The 22375-nt window shown below is 47.1% G+C and overlaps 1 protein-coding gene and 1 non-coding gene across 8 annotated transcripts in view; one reads left to right on the forward strand and one right to left on the reverse strand.

The window, feature by feature from the left end:
* The window catches only part of GRHL2 (grainyhead like transcription factor 2), a 171679-nt gene extending 151334 nt beyond the window's left edge, over positions 1-20345 (forward strand). For 2 of the 7 annotated variants that reach the window (XM_086336189.1, XM_086336186.1), the window contains exons 13-17: positions 374-468; positions 4341-4426; positions 12156-12260; positions 15178-15242; positions 17331-20345. In XM_086336189.1, the coding sequence (XP_086192315.1) occupies positions 374-468; positions 4341-4426; positions 12156-12260; positions 15178-15242; positions 17331-17445 (466 nt within the window). In that variant the 3' untranslated portion in view covers positions 17446-20345. Of the gene's footprint in view, positions 1-373; positions 469-4340; positions 4427-5248; positions 7988-12155; positions 12261-15177; positions 15243-17330 lie in introns of those variants that run through there. The other 5 variants (XM_086336188.1, XM_086336187.1, XM_086336191.1 and 2 more) reach the window with 5 other exon arrangements.
* Positions 13684-13787, reverse strand: LOC147359145 (U6 spliceosomal RNA). The gene has a single exon (XR_015141398.1). It is a non-coding gene; the product is annotated as a U6 spliceosomal RNA (small nuclear RNA).
* Positions 20346-22375: the final 2030 nt, after the last annotated feature.

The following is a 22375-nucleotide window of genomic DNA, read 5'->3' on the forward strand; positions in this document are numbered from 1 at the left end:
TGCAGGACACCCAGATGCTAGCTAGATGGGAGGGGCTGGGTAACTTGGAGGCCATACAGACACAGGGCTCACATCGCTTCCCTAGCCCTAGACATTTGAGCAGGAAGGGGGTGAGGTGCAGGACAGAATGGGTGAAACCCAGCGGTCTCCCCTGGCGGATCCGTATTTAGGACAGAGAGAATGTCTCGGGGCCACGTGGTAAAGATATTGGGGTGTGTGTTCTGCCCCACACGCCCACTCGGGACCTGCGACCCGAAGGCGGGAGGTTGGTGCATGGATCCAGTTGTGACAAGGGATGGTATACACAATGGGAAAGGGTTTTTGTTGGCACCCTGCATACTTTAATGAATGAACACTTTCTCATCTTTTCTAGCAGCAGTGTCCTTGTGAAACGGATGTTCAGGCCCATGGAAGAGGAGTTTGGTCCAGCACCCTCTAAGCAGATGAAAGAAGAAGGGATGAAGCGAGGTACCGCTCCCCCTGGGGCCCTGCCCTCCTTGGCCTCGCTCTCATGAGGAAGAGTGGGGGACGGTTCACCCAGAAGAGCTCACATTCCGTCCGGGCCCTGCGGTTCCGTGCTGGCCTGGAGATGCACTTATTGACAAAGGAAGTCCACAGTTTCCTCCTTTGCTTTCCACCTTGCCTCTTTAAACACCCTAAGCAAGCATTTATTCTTTCTGGGAGCTGGTTCTTTCCTTTACCTTGAGGGCAGCATAATGAACATACTGACTCATCCAGCAGTGAAATAGAAAGTTAAAAAGAAACCCGCACTGTGTTTGACAATAGCCTCTCATAAGCACCAAGAGCTGAGACTTGTTCAATAGACTCCAATGATGGATCATGGCACAAGTAAATGAACCTATTTTCTGTGATATCACAACTTAACTCATTTTCTCTTGGTCAAGGATATTATTCCACTTCACCAAGAGGGTAAGAAAGGAAGCACGGGCATGTTAGTGTCTTGTTCAGCATCTCAGTGCTTTGCTGACCCACTGTCCTTCCTGGGAGTAAGAGGAAGGGGTGAAGGGGGGCGTACCCCGCACACTCTGCTGTAGCCAACACCAAGAGCTTCCAGAACTTCCGGCTTATGCAGCACTGAACTGTTAATGAGGCAGGTTGCTATACGCCCACCATCTGCACAGGCTTGAGGTTTTTGTTATTGAGAATTTTTTCCCCTATTTGTTAAAATGGGTTTGTACAGTGGTAAGAGCATCCCCTCTGCAGCCTCCCTCAGCCTTGTCACATTGAATGACCTTGGGAAGGTCCTCTGTGCATTGGAGTCCTCGCTTGTAAAGTGGGGACCACAAGGATACCTACATCACAGAATGAGGACTGATGAGTTAATGTATGTAAAGCACTAAACTCAAGTGCCCAGTGCATAGTAAGCACTCCATCTTCACTATTACTAGTTTTATTTTTAGGCCTGGATCTAGTTAAGGCATATTATCATAATTATGATTGAGTAATGAGCATTTCAGAATTCAAAGAGCATAAATACCTGAGTAGTGTTGATTGCAGTAGTAGTATTTAAACCTTTAAAGGGTTTTCAGATTTCCCAGGCTCACCATCAAATATTCGAGTCCATTTTGAGCTCTGTTCCTGCATGCCTTTTATATCTCATCCTTTAAAAGGAGGGCAGTGTTGTATGGAAATCAAGAATCACACAGGCCAAAGTGATTGCAGCTTAGATCCATAGTTAGTGAGTGTGACTGGTCTAAAGATTGTGTTTTTCAGATTATTTTGAGGTGGTGAAGTTAGCACAAAAATTGCCACCAGAATTTGTATTGGGCTGTGACGAGACACGGTTATGGCCTTTGAAACATCTCAGTCGTAGGGACACATGAGGGCGCTGCAACCTTCCAGCAATAGAGAACTCCCAGGAGTGGCCTGTCTTTGGAAAAGGGCTGTGGAGTGCCTGAGCCCCTCTGCCAGGACTCCTACTCTGAGCTGGGCTTTGATGAGCACGAGGAGCCGGGATCAGTGATGGTGCCCACTGTTTGTTTGTTAGAAGTTCTCCAGGAGAGGCAGTGACCGTAATTATCACCAATGCCACTGTTTGCTGCTTTGTCTTTGTAGCCACTTCTCAGGGTGGCTCCCTTGGAGTCACCAGGGGCTGGCCCCCCTTGGCTGGCTGCCTTTGTCTGTAGGAGGTCTTGGATGTGTGATGATGGTTATTGCTATCATTAGCGGAGTGATTATTATCCACAGACACACAGTTAATGAGAGCTGTCTCTCTGGGCAAGCCGTGGGGGTGAGCTGTAAGCCCAGCGCTGCCAGTGTGGCTGTCAACAAGCCCAGCAGGAGACGGTGACACAGTATGCAGCCGGTCAACCTGCCGCCACGCCCCCTTTAACCCTTTCCAGGGACTCCTGCAGCAGGAGTGGCAGCTGCACTATCTCAGATCCAGTGGAAGTGGTACTCACTTTAATAGAACATGGTTGGGGGTTTCCTTAGGGTACTGGAGATTACGTTTTTCTGTTGGGGGTCCATGGAAAGAAGTTACAGAACGTTCATCTGTGAGAGGCACCGGTGGGGTTTCTTGTTCTGTTTTGTTGTTTCTTACTTTAAATTTCCCCCATCTAGTAGTAATTGAGGCCCTGTGGTCTAATTATTTCTCTCTGTGCTGCTAACATTGAGACCTCATACAGTGCCATTAGGTCACTAGATCATTGTAGCTGAAATGGGGGCCATCCAATATCGGAGATACTATTCTCCAATCTATTATTTCCTTGGTATTTTATTTTTATACTTGGCGAAGAGAAGAAACTGCAATGCTTACGGTTTTGTTTTTTTTTTCTTTCTGGGGCATCATACAGAAACTGAACCTCTGGCTGCAGAAGGAAAATGCAGGCAGAGCCCGTGTGCACCCATAGACGCCGCCATTACAAAGCAGCAACTTTAATGATGTCCCTGGGGACTGGGCAGGAGGAGAAGAAGGGGTGGGAGTTTGGATTAGAGCTGATTTCATTTCCCAGCTCCAGCTCCATTCTTTCAGGCTGGTGGTGACCGCGGCTCCATGGGTATCTGACGGCGGTCAGGATCTGGGCTCAACAGGGCTTCTGACCTGTGCATTCTTCCTCTTGCGGCCAGGTGCATGGGGCTTCAGCCTCGGCCCCTTCCCTCCCTCTGAAGGTAGAAGCAGAAGCCAGGTCAACACCAGGAGGAGGGAAAGAAAGGGCAGGCAGTTCACTGGGCCTGGAGAGTCGCATCTGAATAGTGCTTCCTAGTTCTTCCCGGGAGCTGAGCCTGGTGCAGTTGCTGTAAGAGTGGGGCTGCAGTAACAGTGTGCCTTTGCCTCCCTGAGGACCCCTGGGGTCCCTGCCATCTCTTGTATTCTGTGCATTGCTGGATTCAGTATGTTAGGTTATAGAGAAATGAGCAGAAAACTGCATGTGCCTTCGCCAAGGGAACCAGCACCCTCACTACAGTTGCTTCATAATGACCCAGGGATGGAGAAATTGGAGGTGCCGCCTGCGTGCCTGGTGCCCATGGCTGCTGTCTCATTCAGCCCTCTCAGCAGCCCCACGAGGGAGGTATCGTCCTCAGCTTGAAGGGGTTGAACAAATAGGGCCCCCCAGCAGGCTGAACTGGGCTCAAAGCCAGATCAGGTTCTCAGCTCCTCCCTCAGCTTGCCTCCGACTTGCTCGGTTTCCCTGTGGGCCTGTTAGTCTGTCCACCTGGGGGTCGCCTCCCTGTCCCCTCCCTCCCCCCCTCCTCACCCCCATGGCCTGCACTGATGCCTCTACACCCTCCATAACTCAGATCTCTCCTTCAAAGTAGCCTTCTGGGAGCCCTCCTTCCCCACCCCCTTGAAAAAGCTCAGGCCTTACAAGCCCCCGCTTGTGGTTTTTTTCCTTCATAACTCTGACACCCTGTCTGCTCATCTGAGGAATGCCCGCCTCTCTAAGTGGACTACAGACTTCTGAAGGGCAGGCTGTGTCTTAACTCATTACTGCAACCCCAGCTCCTGTCACACCGCCTGGGGCCTTGGGCCCAGATGGATATCCAGTAATACTTGTTGAATGGTCAAATAAATAGAAGATAGAGGTCACAGAGAGATGGGTCATAAAGAGATTGTGTGCCCACCTTAAAGGAATTCAAATGTGATGGGTGTGATGGGTGTGATGGGTGTGATGTGACGACGTCTTACACCCTACTGTTGGTTTCTTTCATTGAATCCTCAGTAACAGTCCCTAGCCGCAGGTGCCTTGTCACCGGGTGGGATGCCCTCTGGGTCAGGGGTCGGATGATGGCAGCCTCTGACCCCTGTGTCAGGGGAGCAGCCTCCAGGGGCAGCCACGTGGGTTCTGCGGTCATGGCTTCCCGCCCTTCTCTTCCAGTGCTTCTGTACGTGAGGAAGGAGACGGACGACGTGTTTGATGCCTTGATGTTGAAATCCCCCACCGTGAAGGGCCTGATGGAAGCGGTAAGCGTGAGCCCCCTTCAGCCTCCAAGAAACCAGCATGCAGTCTCCTATGGGCTGGAATCCATTTATTAAAAGGCAGCCTTCGAGGTTGGCTCTGGAATGAGCTTTATAAAAGAAAAAGGAAAACTGGAGATTTATGGAGACACTGATTTCTATCCTGACATGGCTTATTATCTTAAGGAGAAGGAAATTGGAAAACTGCCAATTTCCTGTCAGTTTAAGGCTAATCAGAGTAAAGATGCCATAGAGGAAGGTTAAATTGTGGGTTTCTATCAGCCTCTTTGCAAGAAACCAAATTAGATGGGCTTCCCGGGTGGCACCAGTGATAAAGAACCTACCTGCCAATGCAGGAGACATAAAAGATGAGGGTTCAATCCTGGGATCGGGAAGATCCCCTGTAGGAGGGCATGGCAACCCACTCCAGTATTCTTGCATGGAGAATCCCATGGACAGAGGAGCCTGGTGGGCTGTAGTCCATAGGATCTCAAAGAGTCGGACACAGCTGAAGCGACTTAGCATGCAACTTCCTAATATGTACGGAACAAAAATAATTAGGAAGTGTCTCACCAGCTGTGACAGTGTACAGTATAATCCAGAATAAATTATGACTTCTTTTGGTTAAGGAAAAAGTATATATTGCAGAGTTATAATAATTTAAGTAAGATTCTGAAGTTCTTCCCTCCCTTCTCATCCCCAATTTAATCTAGTGTTAACTAACCGGGGACTCAGGAAGATATTTTACATTTTATTTATGTATTACCTATGTGAATATGACTCTACCTTGAATATGATTTCTGGCTCCCCTGTACATTTATGTTGCAGAACACGTATATTTTTTATAGTGATGCAGTGGAGAAGGAGATGGCAACCCACTCCAGTATTCTTGCCTACGGAAGCCCATGGACAGAGGAGCCTGGCAGGCTACAGTCTGTGGGGTCACAAGAGTCGGACACAACTGAGCGACTAAGCCCAGCACAGCACATAGGGATGGAGACAATAGGGTAGCCGAGGGCCAGTCCAGAACTTTTGTTAGTCTGGAAACCTGCTGCATTGAAACAGCATTTTGGGCTATGGAGTAATATGTCGAAATGTATATATAAAACAGTGCCTGTACGTGGGATCATGCACTGTGTTGTCTTTTGTGGATGGCTTATTTCACTTAGCATAATGTTTTTGAGGTTCATCAATGCTGTACTATAAACCAGTACTTCGTTCTTTTTAATGGCTGAGTAACGTCCCATTGTGTGACTATACCACATTTCATCTTCCCATTCACCAGTTGGTGGACATCTGGATTTTCACGTCCACCTTTTAGCTATTGTGAATAGTGCTGCCGAAAGCATCCGGCTACACGTTTTTTTTTTTTTTTTTTTTTGAATACTTGTTTTTTCAATTTTTTTTGATATATATGAGGAGTGTCTGCCAGCCAGATACAAAAGATCACATTGTATGATTCAATTTTTAGGAAATCTCAAGAATAAACAAATCCATAGAGACAGAAAGCAGATTCATTGTTGCCAGGATTTTGATGAAAGGTGAATGAGGAACGATTATTTTGTGAGTTTCCTTCTGGGCTGATGAATTGTTCTGAAACTACATAGTCCTGATGTTTGCAGAACATCGTGAATGCACTAAATACTATTGAATTGCATACTTTAAATGATTTAAGTGGGAAATTGTATGACATGTAAAAAAAATTATTTGTTCACCTGAAATTTTTTTTAAAAAGCATAAGAATGTTACCAATGCACATTGCCCCCCTCTGTGGTTGGCATTGTTAGGCAATACAGAACAGGGCATGGAGGACCACCCTCTAAGAAAACATGTGAATGCCCGGCTTGGTAATCTCTTCTGTTCTTAGGATTTGCCATTGGAATGGAGTTTGTCGTTACTGAATCTGCCCCTGTAAAGGGAAAACACAACCAGAAATGAACACAACAAAAAGTGTGAGCTCTACTTCTTCAAAAGAACCAAGATTTTTTAAATGACCCTAAAATCACTGGAAGATTGATTTATGAGCTAGAGGAGCCCTTTGGATAGAGTTCATACCCTTCATACCCTGTGTGCCTGCATGCTAAGTCGCTTCAGTCCTGTCCGACTCTTTGCGACCCCATGGACTATAGCCCATCGGGCTCCTCTGTCCATGGGATCCTTCAGGCAAGAATAATGGGTTGCCAGGTCCTCCTCCAGGGGATCTTCCCGACCCTGGGATCAAACCTGAGTCTCTTATGTCTCCTGCCTTGGCAGGGGGATTCTTTACCATTAGCGCCACCTGGAAAGCCCTTCATACCCTTAACCTGGCCTTTAAGATCATATTACTGAAACTCACTTGGCTGTTTCAAGTGCACAAACCTAGGCCTTAACCCAGATTCCAGTTCTGCTGAATTGGAGGTGGGGTGGGGATGGAGCTGCAGGAAAATATATTCTTAACAGTTCTTCAGGGAATTCTTAGATCAACCAGTTGTGAGAACCGCTGATCTAGACCAATTCTAAACTAATTCATCACACCCTTTTCCTTGATGTCTTCCTTTCCTGTCTGTGACATCTGTTCAGTTCTGCAAGTGTTTGGTAACTGTGGTCTCGCTGGATCACAGTGGGGTTCGATATCACCTTCTCCTCCTCCCGCACTGTGACTGACTCTGTTTATTTGTTTCTCTCTTCCCCAATGGAATGTGAAGTTCTTGAGAACAGGGACTTTGTCTCTTGCTGTCTTCTGTGTATCCCTAGGTCTTTAAGCATAAGTATTATGCTTGACTGACTGAACTGAGCATGCCGCCATGCCGAGTGCTATGGGGGCACGCATTCCACATGCACTGTTCTCATTTGATCCTCAGAATATCCCTGTAAACTTGGGAGGTCAGATGTCATCACCATCCTTTGCAGATGTGGGTGTCCTGAGAGGTCTGATAGCTCCACAGAGTGGCAGAGCCAATGTAAGCCCTTGAGCAACGTAAGTGCACTTAGGGAGACGTCCACACGTGAAAAGTTATCACAAGAAGAACAGACCTTCCAAGCCACAGCTCATATCAACTAAAGGAAAGAAGCTTGGGCAATAGTGAGCCATCAGGCAAGAAGTGTGTGTGTACTGCTTTGAACCACAAAGTCAGGGTTCAAGTCCTGACTCTGACACTTCAGGGTGGTGGGCAAATTTCTCAGCCTCTCTACACCCCAGGTTTATCATTTCTGATAATATTGCCTATTATTATGAAGATAACAAGATGTGGAGTTGTTGCGAGGATTAAGTGACTTCATAGACGAGGTGTTTAAAGCAGCACATAGACTACTCTATAGGTGAGTATTTATATGTAGTAGATGACTGTATGTGCTCTGGGGTGGGGAGGCAGACAGAGTCCTTCTAACCAGAGGGACTAAAACTAAGGGTGTTCTTCCATGGTGAAGCTGGCTAGGGTGCACAAGGAAAGGAGGGTTCATGAACCTGGGAGCACCCACTTGTACGCTGCTGACTTATTCATGCATGGAGATACAAGCCTGTCCCTCCTGATTCTATTGACAGATCAAATGCAGTCACCTAGGAAGTATCTGCAAGCAAGAGTCACCGGTTTTTAAAAAGTGCATCCTAGAGCCCACACTCAGCACTTTATAACTCCACAGAAAAGTCATCGGCTTCCAGAACTGGCAGTTGTGTTAGATGCCTCTAGACCAGGCAGACAGAGTCCTGCAGTGGTGAAAACCAATGGGAATTTGTTCTGCCTGTCACAGGCCAGAGGTTTCTGGGAAAACAGAACTCTGCCCCAAGTAAAAGTCTAAATGTTCCAGATCATCAGATAGCCAGTAACACATTGATGAGATATGTCCAAGGCCTAGGATCCTCCTGGTTGCTAAGGAAATCTTGTGTGTGTGTGCATATGCGCTCAGTCGTGTCTGACTCTTTGCGACCCCAGGGACTGTAGCCTGCCAGGTTCCTCTGTCCATGGCATTCTCTAGGCAAGAATACTGGAGTGGGTTCCCATGCCCTCCTCCAGCGGATCTTCCCAACCCAGGGATTGTGTCTCCTGTACGTGTCAGGAACCTGTGTCTCCTGCGTCTCCGGCATCGCCTGCATTGGCGGGCGGTTTCTTTACGACTAGCGCCACCTTGGGAAGCCTGCCAAGGAAGTCTTAGGGGTCCTTAAAAATATTCATCACGGGCTTTTAAAAATGATGGACGTGTTTGGGCAGTTCAGATGACTTGAAAAACACAGAGAAAAAAAACTAAGCACTCCTAATGCCTTGCTCTGAGAACTACCGCAAAGCACACGTTTTCCACGCACACGGAAGGGGGATGCTGTGGTGAGATCACCCAGCTCCTGGGCAGAACGATTCCTTTCCATAACCTCCCGACAGATGGCCTGCTTCCTCCACATGCCATCCGACATGGTCTCACTTCTTTCCAGGCTTCTGGGTTTGGCAAAGCACACTTCCTTGCCTGGCGTGGAGGCAGGGGATGCAGTGTGAAGGTGGCTTTTTATCCAGTTGCCTTTGCCTTTGATGATTGCATGGAGGCCAGGGCTTTGCCCTCCTGGAGGCTGTTGCCCTTGGCAGCCTGATGCCCGAGCCCACTTTGCCAGTCTCTTCTTGGAGCCCTGCTCCAAACAGTCCCAACATATGCCTCTTTTCTCCGTAAGTTTAGAATCCAAAACCAGACTGCCAGACTGTTACCCTTTTAAATCTTGTCTCTGTCACTTCTTAGCTGAGGCACCCTGGGCAAGTTACTTAATGACTGTAAGCTTGAGTTTGCTCGCTGAGAAACAGGTCCCATAAAAGCACCTGTTCTGTTGCAGTGATTCATGGACTGAGCGAGTTAATAGATGCAGAGCTCCCCATGCCCATATGCTAAGCACTTAGTAAGCACTCGGAAAATGCAGGCTGCTGCTGCTGTTCCAGGCAGACCCAAATCGAAACTGGAGTAATGCAGATTTATGCAAATTTCCTCACTGTTATCAACTGATTTGTGAGCTGAGTATATGCATTCATGCTTTGGAAACTGGGAGTCAAACCCCTAAAAAGGGAAGATCCACGAATCAGATTCACTTCTCTTTCAGAAAAGATGTGAACTTGCTGATGTTGAGGAGAAAATAGAACACCTTTTCCTTTATTTATCCATTTCATTTTAAAAACAAGTTCCAAATGACACCAACCAAAGGTCAAAACCCAACGCTAGCAGGTCAAGCAACTCACAACGAAAAACTTTTTATTTATTTATTTCGCTTTGTGGCTTCCTCTTTCTGTTTAGTTTTGCAGCTGGATTAAATCAATGTTTTTCACCTTTTCTTGGAAGTTATTCTTTACTTTTCCTAAATTGTTTCCATCTCTTCTCCTTATTGTGCTGTGATTTGAAAATAAATTTTCAACTGTCTTCTGCACCCCTGCTCTCTAGCCCCCTGGCCCACTGGGTGAGAGGAGCCTTCTAGAGCCTTTGTCTCGCCCCCTTCTCCCCTCCTTCACTCATTAGGACGAGTATGCTGAAATGTTTACCCCGCACTGCCCCCACACACTCCAGGCTTCTGGATGTTCCTGAAATAGTTTATTGCTTTCTCTCTAGGACACGATTAGATTTTTTCCTCCCATTGTGTTCTTTTCACTTCAAGAACCCTTATTTAACACTTATTTCACTTCCCCAGTCCATTTACCTATGTGTGTGTGTGTGTGTGTGTATGTATGTATGTATGTATATATATATATATATGAGCTTCCCTGGTGGCTCAGATGGTAAAGCATCTGCCTACAATGCAGGAGACCCGGGTTCGATCCCTGGGTGTGGAGGATCTCCTGGAGAAGGAAATGGCAACCCACTCCAGTACTCTTGCCTGGAGAATCCCACGGACGGAGGAGCCTGGTAGGCTACAGTCCATGGGGTCGCAAAGAGTCACTCATAGATATAAATAGATATATATTATATGTGTGTGTGTTAATTGCTCAGTCATGTCAGACTCTTTGCAACCCCATGGACCACAGCCCACCAGGCTCCTCCATCCATAGAATTCTCCAGGCAAGAATACTGGGGTAGGTTGCCATTTCCTTCTCCAGAATATATTATATACATATCTATAATTCTATATCTATATATGAACTGTATATATATGTATATAAAGAGTTTTGTATAGAGAACTATAGTTATATAGCCATATATAATGTATATAGAGTATGTCTCTCTCCATGTGTGTATGTGTGTATATATATATATTTAATGGTATAACACTGGTTACTTGTTTCTTCCCCCTTTGCTTTGCTGAAGTCTTCGTTCTTTTGTGTGTTCTGTTCAGCTAGGAGTCAGACACAACTGAGCGACTTCACTTTCACTTTTCACTTTCATGCATTGGAGAAGGAGGTGGCAACCCACTCCAGTGTTCTTGCCTGGAGAATCCCAGGGATGGGGGAGCCTGGTGGGCTGCCGTCTATGGGGTCGCACAGAGTCGGACACGACTGAAGCGACTTAGCAGCAGCAGCAGTAGCAGCAGAGATCTTTTATGAGTATTTTCTTCAAATGGGATTTTTTGAATGAAATGCATTTGTTAAATACCATTCTTTAACCTGAGTATTGAGGGAGAGCTTGTCAGTGTACAGAATTCGTGGGGTGACATCCCTTTTTTCAGTAGTCTATAGTGGTTATTCCACTTCGGTTTCCAGTTTTGCAGATGAGAAGACTGAAGCCAGGTTCATTCTTTTTCTTTTCTTTTTTTAGTATTAGTATTAATGTTAATAACTTGTACTTTCTGTCTGGAGGTTCCAGGATGTTTTATTTTTATTCTTACCTTTGGAGATCTGGCACTTTTCAGAATGGCCAGATGCATGGCTCTTTTCTCACTGATCCCTTCTGGGATTCAGGATACCTCTCCTGTCTAAAAATGTGGTCTTCTATTATTTAATTGTTTTTTCATCTCCATTTGCTCCTTTTTCTCTGCCTGGGACTTTGAAAGTTTGAAAGTGTTAGTTTTTCAGTCATGTCTGACTCTTTGCAACCCCGTGGACTGTAGCTTGCCATGCTCCTCTGTTCATGGAATTCTCCAGGCAAGAATACTGGAGTGGGTAGCTATCCCCCTCTCCAGGGGATCTTCCTGACCCAGAGATCGAGCCTGGGTTTCCTGTGTTGCAGGCGGATTCCTTACAGTCTGAGCCACTAGGGAATTCCCTGACATCTGATATGGTTGCCTTTATTCTTCAAATCTCCCTCCCTCCCTCTCTCCTTTTATTCCCTTCCTGATTTCTGTCTATGCTATGTGTCTTTGCTTTGCACTTGAAATGGTTTTCCTAATTGACCTTTCCTAACTCCTGGATCAACTACCTAGCCTTCAACTCATTTACTGAACCTGCAGATCTTTTAGTTCAGTCGTATTTTTAGATCAGGATTTTGCCCGTGTGTGTGTGCTGTACAGCAGTCTTCCTAAGTGCTCTTTTATGTTCTGTTCACATGGACACCTTCCACGCAAGTCCTGTACATTTTCTTTGCTACACCACAGGCCAGGTTCTGTATGTGCTGGGCTCATCTGGGCTCCAGTGTGGCCATGGGGCAGCCCCATCAGTGATGGAGCGGTGGTGGGCCACAGGCAGGCTGTTTGTTTCCCAGTCTCTTTGCTGTCTCAGCCCTCAGCCCAGCTGTTCTGCTCTTTGGGGCTTGGGGGAGAAGTGGGGGTGGTCTTCCTATGTATGAGGGATGGACAGGTGGGAATCTATGATTCTCTGGAGAATAAGCTCTTCCCAGGAGACAAAGCTATCCCACCTTTGCCCCGGAGCTATTCGGGCTCTTTCCCCAGGCCCTGCTAGAGCACCGGGTAGTCAGAGTCCCAAACCTCACCAGCGCCAGCCGTTTGTGCACCGCCAGCCACTGGACTCAAGAGGTGGGTGGATTGGATTTGGGAGAGAGAAAGTATTTCGAGTAAGTCTCTCCGGAACGCATCTCCAATGTTATATTGCTTTATATTTATGAAAATAAATCACAGTCACTTTAAAAGTAAACAGTACAGAATTATGCAAAGTGAAAAGAAAAATAATGTCCTTGTTTTTGTCCATTTTTCCAGGGTAGCCACTGTTAATAGATTGATGGGCCTTTCAAATATTTTCTATTTACTTACATGTGTGCGTGCGTGCTAAGTCACTTCAGTCGTGTCTGACTCTGTGCAGCCCTATGGACTGTAAGCCCTTTAGGTTTCTGTCCATGGGATTCTCCAGGCAAGAACACTGGAGTGGATTGCCATGCCCTCCTCTAGGGGATCTTCCTGACCCAGGGATCAAACCCATGTCTCTTATGTTTCCTGCATTGGCAGGTGGGTTCCTTACCACTAGCGCCACCCAGGAAGCCCATTTACTTACATACATATTTTTAAAAATATACATTCAGGATCACACAATAAACACTGTTTTTCTATTTGTGTTTTTTCACTTAATATGTTTCCATGGGGTTGCAAAGAGTCCGACATGACTGAGCAACTGAACTGAACTGAACTTAATATGTTAATGACATTTTTTTTTCATATAGGCATTGTGCATTTCTTTAAATGATTATATGACTTCATGGTTTTTAACTGAGCAAATATCAAAGTGTGCTTAATGGTTGTTTTCTGTGTTATGAACAGTGATACTTTCAAGATGTATGTACTTACATACATCTGACTGTATTTCTGTAGATCAGATTACTAGATGTGGACTATTTGGGTCAAGAGATAAATGCCTTTTAAATTTCAATATCTTCTGCCAGACTTCCCTCCAGAAAGGTCGAGCTTGCTGCTCTCCTGTTTATGGACTAGGAGAGTTGCTGTTTCTTATCCTCTGGCTGTCACTATTATCAAGCTTTCAGTTTTTGTTGCCCTGATAAAGATAGTATCTTCTGGTTGCTTTAATTTGCATTTTTAAGTTATTAGTGCGGTGGTGCATTTTTTCATTTGTGTATTATCCTATTGCATTTATCTGAAATTACTTCTTTATATTGTATTCTTCCTTTTTTTCACTGAACTGTCTTTTTTTTTTAATTGAAGCATGATTGATTTATGATACTGTGTTTGTTATAGGTGTACAGCAAAGTGGTTCAGATATATATTTTCAGATTATTTTCCACTATAAGTTGTTATAAGATGTATTGAATATAGTTTCCTGTGCTATACCGTATGTCCTATTGTTTATTTTATATACAATAGTATATATTTTTTAATCCCAGACTCCTAATTTATCCCTCCCTCTCCCCTCCTCACTTCCCCTGGTAACCATCAGTTTGTTTTCTATATCTTGGAGCCTGTCTCTGTCTTGCAAATAAATTCATTTGTATTAAAGGATATGGACTGACTCAGGAGCCTGCGTATCATCCTTGTGCAGGGGCCATGCTCATCTTTTCTGTATCAGTTTTAGTGTGGTGGTGGCTTCGTTGCTAAGTCGTGTCCAACTCTTGCAACCCCATAGGTAGTAGCCTGCCAGGCTCCTCTGTCCATGGGATTCTCCAGGCAAGAATACTGGAATAGGTTGCCATTTCCTTCTCCACAATTTTAGTGTATGTGCTGCCAAAGTGAGCTCGTGTGTTGTATGCTCACTTGCTCAGTTGTGTCCGACTCTTCGAGACTCCATGGACTACAGCCCGCCAGGCTCCTCTGTCCATGGGATTCTCCAGAGGAGAATACTGGAGTGGGTTGCCAAGCTGTCTTGCAGGAGATCCTCCCGACCCAGGCATCGAACCTGAGTCTCTTGTGTCTCCTGCATTGGCAGGCGGGTTTTTTGCCACTAGCGCCAGCTGGGAAGCCCTAAAGTGAGCACATTAGTCTTTCATTTATTTATTTTTGGCTGTTTTAGTCTTTCATTTATTTTATTTTCAGTCTTCATTGCTGCACGGGCTTTTCTCCAGTTGCGGTGACGGGGGAGCCTACTCTTCTTGCAGTGCACCGGCTTCTCACTGCAGTGACTTCTTTTGTTTCGGGGCACAAGCTCTAGGGCGCTCAAGCTTCAGTAGCTGCAGCTCATGGGCTCAGTACTTGTGGTTCCTGGACTTGACAGCACAGGCTCAATAGTTGTAGCTCACAGGCTTAGTTGCCCCGTGGCATATGGAATCTTCCCAGATCAGAGATGAAACCTGTGTCTCCTGCATTGGTAAGCAGACTTCTCACCACTGAGCCACCAGGGAAGCCCTAGCCTTTTATTTGTATTCACAGATGTTCTTTCTAACTTAAGGAAGTTAGTTCTACATCTGTCATTTACATTGCCCGCAGAAATGTTTCCCAGTGTATTGTCTGTCCTCAGTTTTATTTAAAGGTAGTTTTTGCTCTACTGGTATTTTAAATATTATGCTGTTTTATCAACATTTTGACCTTTTTTCTTTAGGTTTCATACTTGCTTGGAAAGATCTTCCTTATCTAAAGATAATATTCATACAAAGAATTGATTCACGGTTTCTTCTTGCATGGTTTCATCTTTCACATATAAATCTTTGATGATGTTTATTCTGATGGAAGGAGTAGAGAAAGGATCCAGCGTAACTTGTTAATTTTTTTCTACCTATTTAATCCAACATTATGACCACAGTCCATCTTTTTCTGACTGAACTGAAATGACACCTCGATCATAGATCAGATTCTCGTGGGACTGAATCTTTTGCTGATTGATTTATGGTGTGTCCAAAGGGAGAGCCTTGCAAATGAGTCTTTCCGAAAGCTTGACTCGTGACTGAAGGCCACTGGCACCCAGGAACATTTCCAGGACAGTGATGTTGGAACTTTCTCTCTTGCTTCTGCTCGGTTCCCCTTCCACACTCATCTGCCTTTTTGTTACTGGTTGCAGATTTCTGAGAAATATGGGCTGCCTGTGGAGAAGATAGCAAAGCTTTACAAGAAAAGCAAAAAAGGGTAAGAAAGAAACCTAATTTCAATTGACTTTCAAATCAGATATATCTGTACAGTGCCTTTATAAAAACAAGATGGTGCCCATCTTTTGTTAGTTCTGTTGTTTGCCTTTTATAAAATTTGTGTGTCATCTTCCCGAAGGAGTGCTGAGCAGCTTACCCGTGCCATGCGTTTTGAAGATCTTTAATGAGAGAAAGAGAAGGGGTGAGAGTGCATTGTCATGGTATCAGCTGAGATGTCCCCCTCCATGGCAGGATTAGGGGGTAGAGTAGAGGGGTCTGGAAGTGGGGAGAGTGGCCCTTGGGCAGAGAGCCAAGTTTGTTAGGAATCATGTGCTGCTCTTAAGCTTGGTCTCAGGGCAGCACAGTAGAAATACAAAGGATTCAGGACATCAGGGATTCTTCTGGGGTTGTTATTAACAGAATGATCAAAGTGATTACTGAACCTGCTTGTTCTCAATGTTAAGAACAATAGCTCTTATTTATCTGGTCTTCGGTAGGTTCTGGGTCCCCTGCTAAGCACGTTATGCACATTGTTCTGTTATTCCTCATCACTCCGTGAGGTAGATTCTTATCCCTAATTTATTGCCGAGGAAATCGAGCCAGATGGAGGCTAAGCATTTTGCCCAAAGTCTTGTGTTCAGTAGGTGAAATGCAGATTTAACCCAAGTAAACTTCCATGGCACCAAAGCCCAAGAATTTAGCTTGCACATTCTGCTGTCTGCTGCCTCCAGCCCTCTTGAGGCCTCCTGTGAATGAAGCTATAAGCATAGTGGCCGTGGAACAGGATTTAGTACCGGAAAAGGATCTCCAGTGAGTCAGCTTCTGGATCCATTTTCTTACAAAAAGCAGAAAGTTGATCTTTAAACTCTGCTCTGGGCCTTTTTCATAGAAGAAATTGATGATCTGGGATACTGGGGACTTCCAAGTAATGGGGTCTCTCAGTTAATTTGGAGTCAAGCAGGAAACCCTTTCCATTTGAGCCCTGGTTGAAAAGCTCACTAAAATGCATGTTCTTTCCAAAGTCAGTGCAAGAGGCTGAGTGGATTCCTTTGATGGTGAGATCTGAGTGGTGTCTCAGGGTCTCATGCTGAGCAGAAGCCCTGAGTGCTGATGTGCATGCCGATGGTAGCATTTCACTTCCACGGGGTCCGGTGTCAGGCCCTGGGCTAAATACTTTAATCCTAACCACAACCCTCTAAAGCAGGGTTGTTATTCTTATTTTTGTGGAAGAATAAACCGAGACTCTGAAAGGCTAAACAACTTGCCTGATGACACATAGCTGTAAAATGATAGTCACTTCTCAAACGAAGGTCTGTCTGACTTCAAAGAAGGGGATTGGCTCAAGGACTTGTCTCATGGACAGGCCCTGAAAGTTGTTGGTTTTCTTAAAACGAAACCCAGCTCAGATGGTTAACTAAGGGCTAAGTCACATGTGATAGAGTACGAACTTCAGAGTGAGGCAAAGCTAGTACCCAAACCGAGCTCAGCCTTGAACCGGCTGAGTGAACCTGGGGACATGATCTAACCTCGCTGAACTCAGGCTACTCAATTGTACCATGGCGGTGATCGCACCTGCCTCCATGGTTGCCCTGAGGACTGAACACAGGTTTGTGGAACAGACTCCATGCTCGAGGAAGGGTAGCCGCAGCTCTGGTTTATTTTCCTCTTGTAAGTGCAGAGGACTTTTTAAAAAGGTGTTTTCAAGAGGCAATATGGTTTAATGAAAAGAGTTAGGAGACCTAACTCTTTAGATCCAGTCTCTGTCAATAGTTAGCTCTGTGATTTCAGGCTCTGTTAACTTTTTCTAGGCTTCAGTTTACCAGTCTAGAGAGCCAAAGGTTTGCGTTAAATGATCTCTGACATCCTGTCTCATAAGAAGTTAGTTCTGAGAAATCGAGGTTTTGCTTCCCTCTGATATCTGGGAAAGAAATATAGTGAGGGCCTCTCTCCCTGCCTGTCTCCTCTCCTTCCCACCCCCCACCCACCTCCCTTGTGAAAGAATGGCTAAGGGAACCCCCAGCCTGGAGCCTCCCTTCACTGAGCACCTCGGTCATGGCGTCTTTGTTTCCCCCCGCATTCACCCCCGCAGCATCCTGGTGAATATGGACGACAACATCATTGAGCACTACTCAAATGAGGACACCTTCATCCTCAACATGGAGAGCATGGTGGAAGGCTTCAAGATCACACTCATGGAAATCTGAGCCCCACTCTGGGCTGCAGCCCTCAGGGCCTTCCTCCCCCAGGGAAGTCGGAGGCCCCGGCCCCCAGGCCCTACAGACCCACCTCACCCATCTGACGACTGCTGTTACACGACTGTGCTGGGGAGCGGGGCGAGGCCCAAAGACCCTGGGATCCCTGCGTTTGGGCCACCCACCGGTTCCTGCCCTGGAGCCACGGCCCAAGCCCCTCGGGACGGGGCCTTGAGCTTATCACATCCTTATTTATTGTCCACCTTTTTTCCGGAGCCCGGGGCCCAGGGCCCGCCAGGACTCTGCAGGTCACTGCTGGCTCCAGCTGACATGGGCCAGAGCTCTCCCTTTCAGTCCGTTGATCCTGAAGAGCCTGAGGGAGCTCCCTCCTGCCATCTCACCCCTGACGTCTCCTGAGCGGCTGGACAGAATGAGCCGCTTCCTTCGTCCGAGGTGGGGGAAGAGGTGGACACCTCTTCCTGATCAGGAGCCTTCTGTCTGCTCTGAGGAAAGGCATTGGTGGGTACCCTCAGGGGTTCCTAGTGAGTAGCCACCAGGCCGTGTACAGGAAGACATTCGGCCACCGTGTAATTAGTAAGTAACCCCGAAAGTGTGCCTGGCTATCATGTACATAGTGTTTATAATATCGCAATAATATATTTCACCTGTGGTATGTGGGCATGTTTACTGCCGCAGGCCTGGGGGAGGCGCATACCTGGAGACCCTGCTTTCTCCAAGAGGTTTCTGCCTCCGTGCTGTTCAGAAGACATGCTGGGCGAGGGACACAGCCTTCAGGCTGTCAGGCAGTGGGTGCCAAGATGGTTGACCCCCGTGGGCATGCCTGAAGCACCCCCCGTTCCCTCTCTATGGGCACTACCTGCCCCGGAGACCCACTGAGTTTGTCTCATGGCGATGAGCTTCGCCTGACTCTCCCTCTGAGCTGTCTGTGGGAAAGGTTGGATTGTCTGAGGTCCCAGCTCCTCCAGCTTTGGTGTTGGTGCCGCCTGAACTTTCTGGAGATGCCGCAGGGACTTGCCATCAGGGTTCCATCACTGGGTCTGCCGCAGAACTCCTGGGCTTTCGTGAGGAGCCGGCCACTGTGCAGTGTCTCAGTTTACAAGCACATCCTCATCTCAAGTGGCTCCCTGGAGGCCCAGCTGCAGTCCTGAGAGTGGTGCCAGCGGCTCAGCTCTGGCCTGCCAGGCGTGGGCTGCCTTCTGGGGCTCAGCCGGCTCTGGAAGGATGGGCTGCTGGATGCTGGATGGGTGCGAGAAGACCCCGGGAGCCCTGGCACTTCTGAAACCAGCGTCTGGAAGATGGAGAAAGAAGGCTTGTCCTCCTACCAGGTATCTTGGCAGATGAAGAGGAGATGAAATGCTTCCCCAAACAGTCGCATCATCATGTACCATCCGGGCCAAAGTTCTCTTTGAGGGACAGGTACATGGTCTAGGGGTTTGTGTTCAGCCTTGTGGGCTAAAGCATAGGTTTCTGGTAGCCACACTCCCTAGGAGGTCCCGGATCTAGGGCAGGTTCTATGGAAGGGCCCAGATTTGTTTGTAAAGCACTTTGATGTCTTACCTGGGGGCTTTCTCTCCAAGGGCTCCCTGCCTCCCTGCCCTCCGCGGCCCAGAGCAGGATGGAAGGGCCACTTTCAGTCCAGCTCTCTGTCCTTGAGGCTGCAGAGGATTCAAATGGGCTGGAGGGCAGGTGCGTGCCCAGGAAGATCTCTAGTAGGTGTGGTGAGGGGGCACCTTTCTGTGTGTCTTCTGGACGTGTTACTCCTCCCTGCGGTGCCAAAGATTGCATCCTGGATTTAGCTCTGCTCCAGTCTGTCCCCTCGTCCTCCACTCTGTGACAGTCACATCCTGGACCAGCATGTGGTACTAATGGGACTCAGTATTGGAAATGCATGATGTACAATGTGCCACCATGCTCCTTGCCTAAGGGGTGATTTCAGACATCACTGCCAGGCCCAGTGGTCAATACTATCAGGCCAGGGTGTAGGACTCCAGAATAGGGAAAAGAGAAAATCTTTGGCAGACATGGGTTCCCTGACCTTCTCTCCCCAGCCTCTGTGGACAAAATGTTTCTGGTCCTGCCCTAGGCAGAAGATGAATCCAAGATACTTTTGCCTTTGTCCCAGGGCCCTGGGCAATCTTTGTGGTGGCCACTACCAGAACAAAGCGTATGAGGCCAGTGCCAGCAAAGGGTGGCACACAGTGTACCCTCCCATCCAGTCTGTCCCCATCTTACCACGTCCTCTCTGCACTCTCAGTGTGCCCGTGGCTTAGCTTCAGCATGCCCTTCACTGTGTGTGTGAGCAGAGCTTTGATGAGCAAAATTGTCCAAGGGGAAAAAAAAAAAAAAACACTCCAGAGAAATAGGAAAACTTGCCTGCTCTTTTTTTTTTTTTTTTGGTTTCTTAATCAGACTCAAATAAATAAGCTTTAAAAATTCCATGTAAGATGAGGGACATATGCAACAAGTGTTTTTCTTATACTTACCCCAGATGCTTAGACTTTCTGGGAAATTGGGTCCGACAGAAAAATGCAGTCAGATGTCATCTTGGAATTGGATCCTAAAAGACTAAGGCATGTCCCAGCCCAGAAACTTAAGAAGCATGAACTGAATCAAACATTTATTTTCCTTCTTATTTAAAATTACGAAAATGCAACAGAAGCAGGGGGTTTGTGCCAAATTCTGCGAACAGCCCTTTCGTAAAGACAAGCAAAGGAGATTGCGAGATGGACAATTTGTGCTCATGTTTTTTTTTTTTTTTTTAAAAAAAGGCAAATGTAACTTAATAGTTTTGTAAATGGGAGAGGGGGAATCTATAAACTATAAATACAGTTATTTTATTTTTTGTACATTTTTAAGAAGAAAAAAATAAATATTCATAATGTAAGAGTAAACTTCAAGCGTGCCATGTTTTCTGTGAGGTGGGTGTTGGGGCTCCTAGGCTGATTGGGAAGAAGCCTCTGTGTGCGCTGGGAAGGTTCTGGGCTCCCCGTGGGCACCTCAGGTCCTGGGCTCCAACACAGCAGGCATTTCCTCTTCTGGTTGCCCCATTGTGCCTCCACCCCAAGGTTAAATGAGAAGAGGCTGAAGACATCACCACGCCTCCAGTGTGACCACAAAAGGCCACCAGGATGGCTGTTCTTTCAGTTCCTCGGGGTAGGGAGTAGGCTCTGTCCATCCATGTTTGTCTTCCTCTCTCCCCACTTAAATTACCAGAAGAGCCTTTCATGTCCTTTAACTCATCTTCACCCACCTTTTCACAGATCCTAAAACCATGTGGCTGAAACACCAAGCTCCTCACAACAGTCTCTTGCCCTGGAACCCACAGCCTCACCAGTATCCGCCAGCTCAAATCCCAGTATTTCTCGGCATTTCCTCAGTGACCACCCACCCGCTCCTTCAACTGTCCTCCATGATGATCTCCCAAGAGCCTCTCTGTTCCAAACAAGTAGCAGCTTCTGTATTCTTCCACATCTCACCTTCTATGTCCACAGCTTTCAAATCTTGGCTAAAAATCCACCTTGGGAAAGCTTTCTCTGACCAACTTCAACCCTGTTGGCATCCTTGGCAGCCTCCACACCTGGACCAGTGGGCGTTAAAGAGGAGGCTGGGAGAAGTGCTTGTTGAGGAGGCTTCTGAAGAGATCATGGATCAGAAATGGGCCAAAGGCCCGTTTGCCATGATCTGTGTTCCCCAGTATCAGTAGGAGGTCTGAATGTGCTCCCCCCACCCCCACCCCTGCCCGAGGAGGTCCTGCCTGGCATTCACTAGTCTCGCTTCCTCTCCTGAGGCAGTTCTTCCTGGACTCATGGCAGCTCTGGTCCTGCTGTGAACATGGCTCCCCACATGTGTCACCCCACCCCCCACCTCCCTGTACTGGGACTCTGGGTGGGTGAAGATGACCAACTATCAAGGCCCCGGGGTCCAGGACTGGCTCTTGCCTCCATCTTCATCTCTATACCAACTCAGCTCAGTTACCATGGGCCGGGCATTGTGCCTGGTGCTGGGGACAGAGAGGCAGGTTAGATGCAGTCCATCCTCAGAGGCCATGATGTACCAAGTGATGACAGCCTGGCATCATCAGTGCCAGGATAGCAGTTCACTTTCAGAGAGGCAGGGCTCGCAGTCACCCCAGTCCCAGGGCATACAAGCCCCTCTTACCCTTAGACTTTCACAACGTGATGAGAGGTCACCAAACTCTAACCTTGCTTTGGGAAGGTTGCCCACTCAAGTGTCTGCACCCCTGTGTCCGAGGATCAATGGCATCTTAGCAGCTAGGGCAGCAAGTGCCCAGGACCTAAGTCCTGGACACACAGCCATCATTCAAGTGTAGAGAAATCTGAACTGCATATACCATTGGTTAGATATAAAATATATCATTGGCTCTTGGCGTGGACATCTTTTCACTGTACAATAATCTTTCTATTGTAGGTGGATTTGACTGATACTCTGATGCCTTGGCAAATACAGTATTCTTTCTCTTGTTTCTTCAGCCACCTGAAAAACCAGAATATTTCAGGAGAATGCAAGCATACGCCTGACAAAGATGAGAGGCTTGTTGAAGCAGCTCCATTTTTCCTAAAGAAAGCAGTCGTGATTTCCCCTTACCTTGACTGAGAACACACGGACTCCTTCTTACCTGGCCGGTGACCCCCTCCCCACACCTGAACTAGACTGTCAGGGAGTCCAGGGTTGGGTTGGGGTGTTGGGACAGTACCCTGAAGATAGGAGTTTCAGGCTTGAAAATTTGCTGGAAATTAACCAGTTAACCTCCAACAGGTGTGCGAGTGAAGCCTCCTGATCAGGTTGGAGGGTCCTAGCCACCTGCTTACCATCATTGCCATGAATGACATGGTGTTCCTCATGCTCATGCAGTTCTCATAGGCATCAGGACCACTGTTGAACCATAAAGAGAAACTGCGGT

This window comes from Bos grunniens, chromosome 14 (assembly GCF_055505025.1).
Source record: "Bos grunniens cultivar Pamir isolate PY7600 chromosome 14, Bosgru_T2T1.0, whole genome shotgun sequence".
Taxonomy (NCBI): Eukaryota; Metazoa; Chordata; class Mammalia; order Artiodactyla; family Bovidae; genus Bos; species Bos grunniens.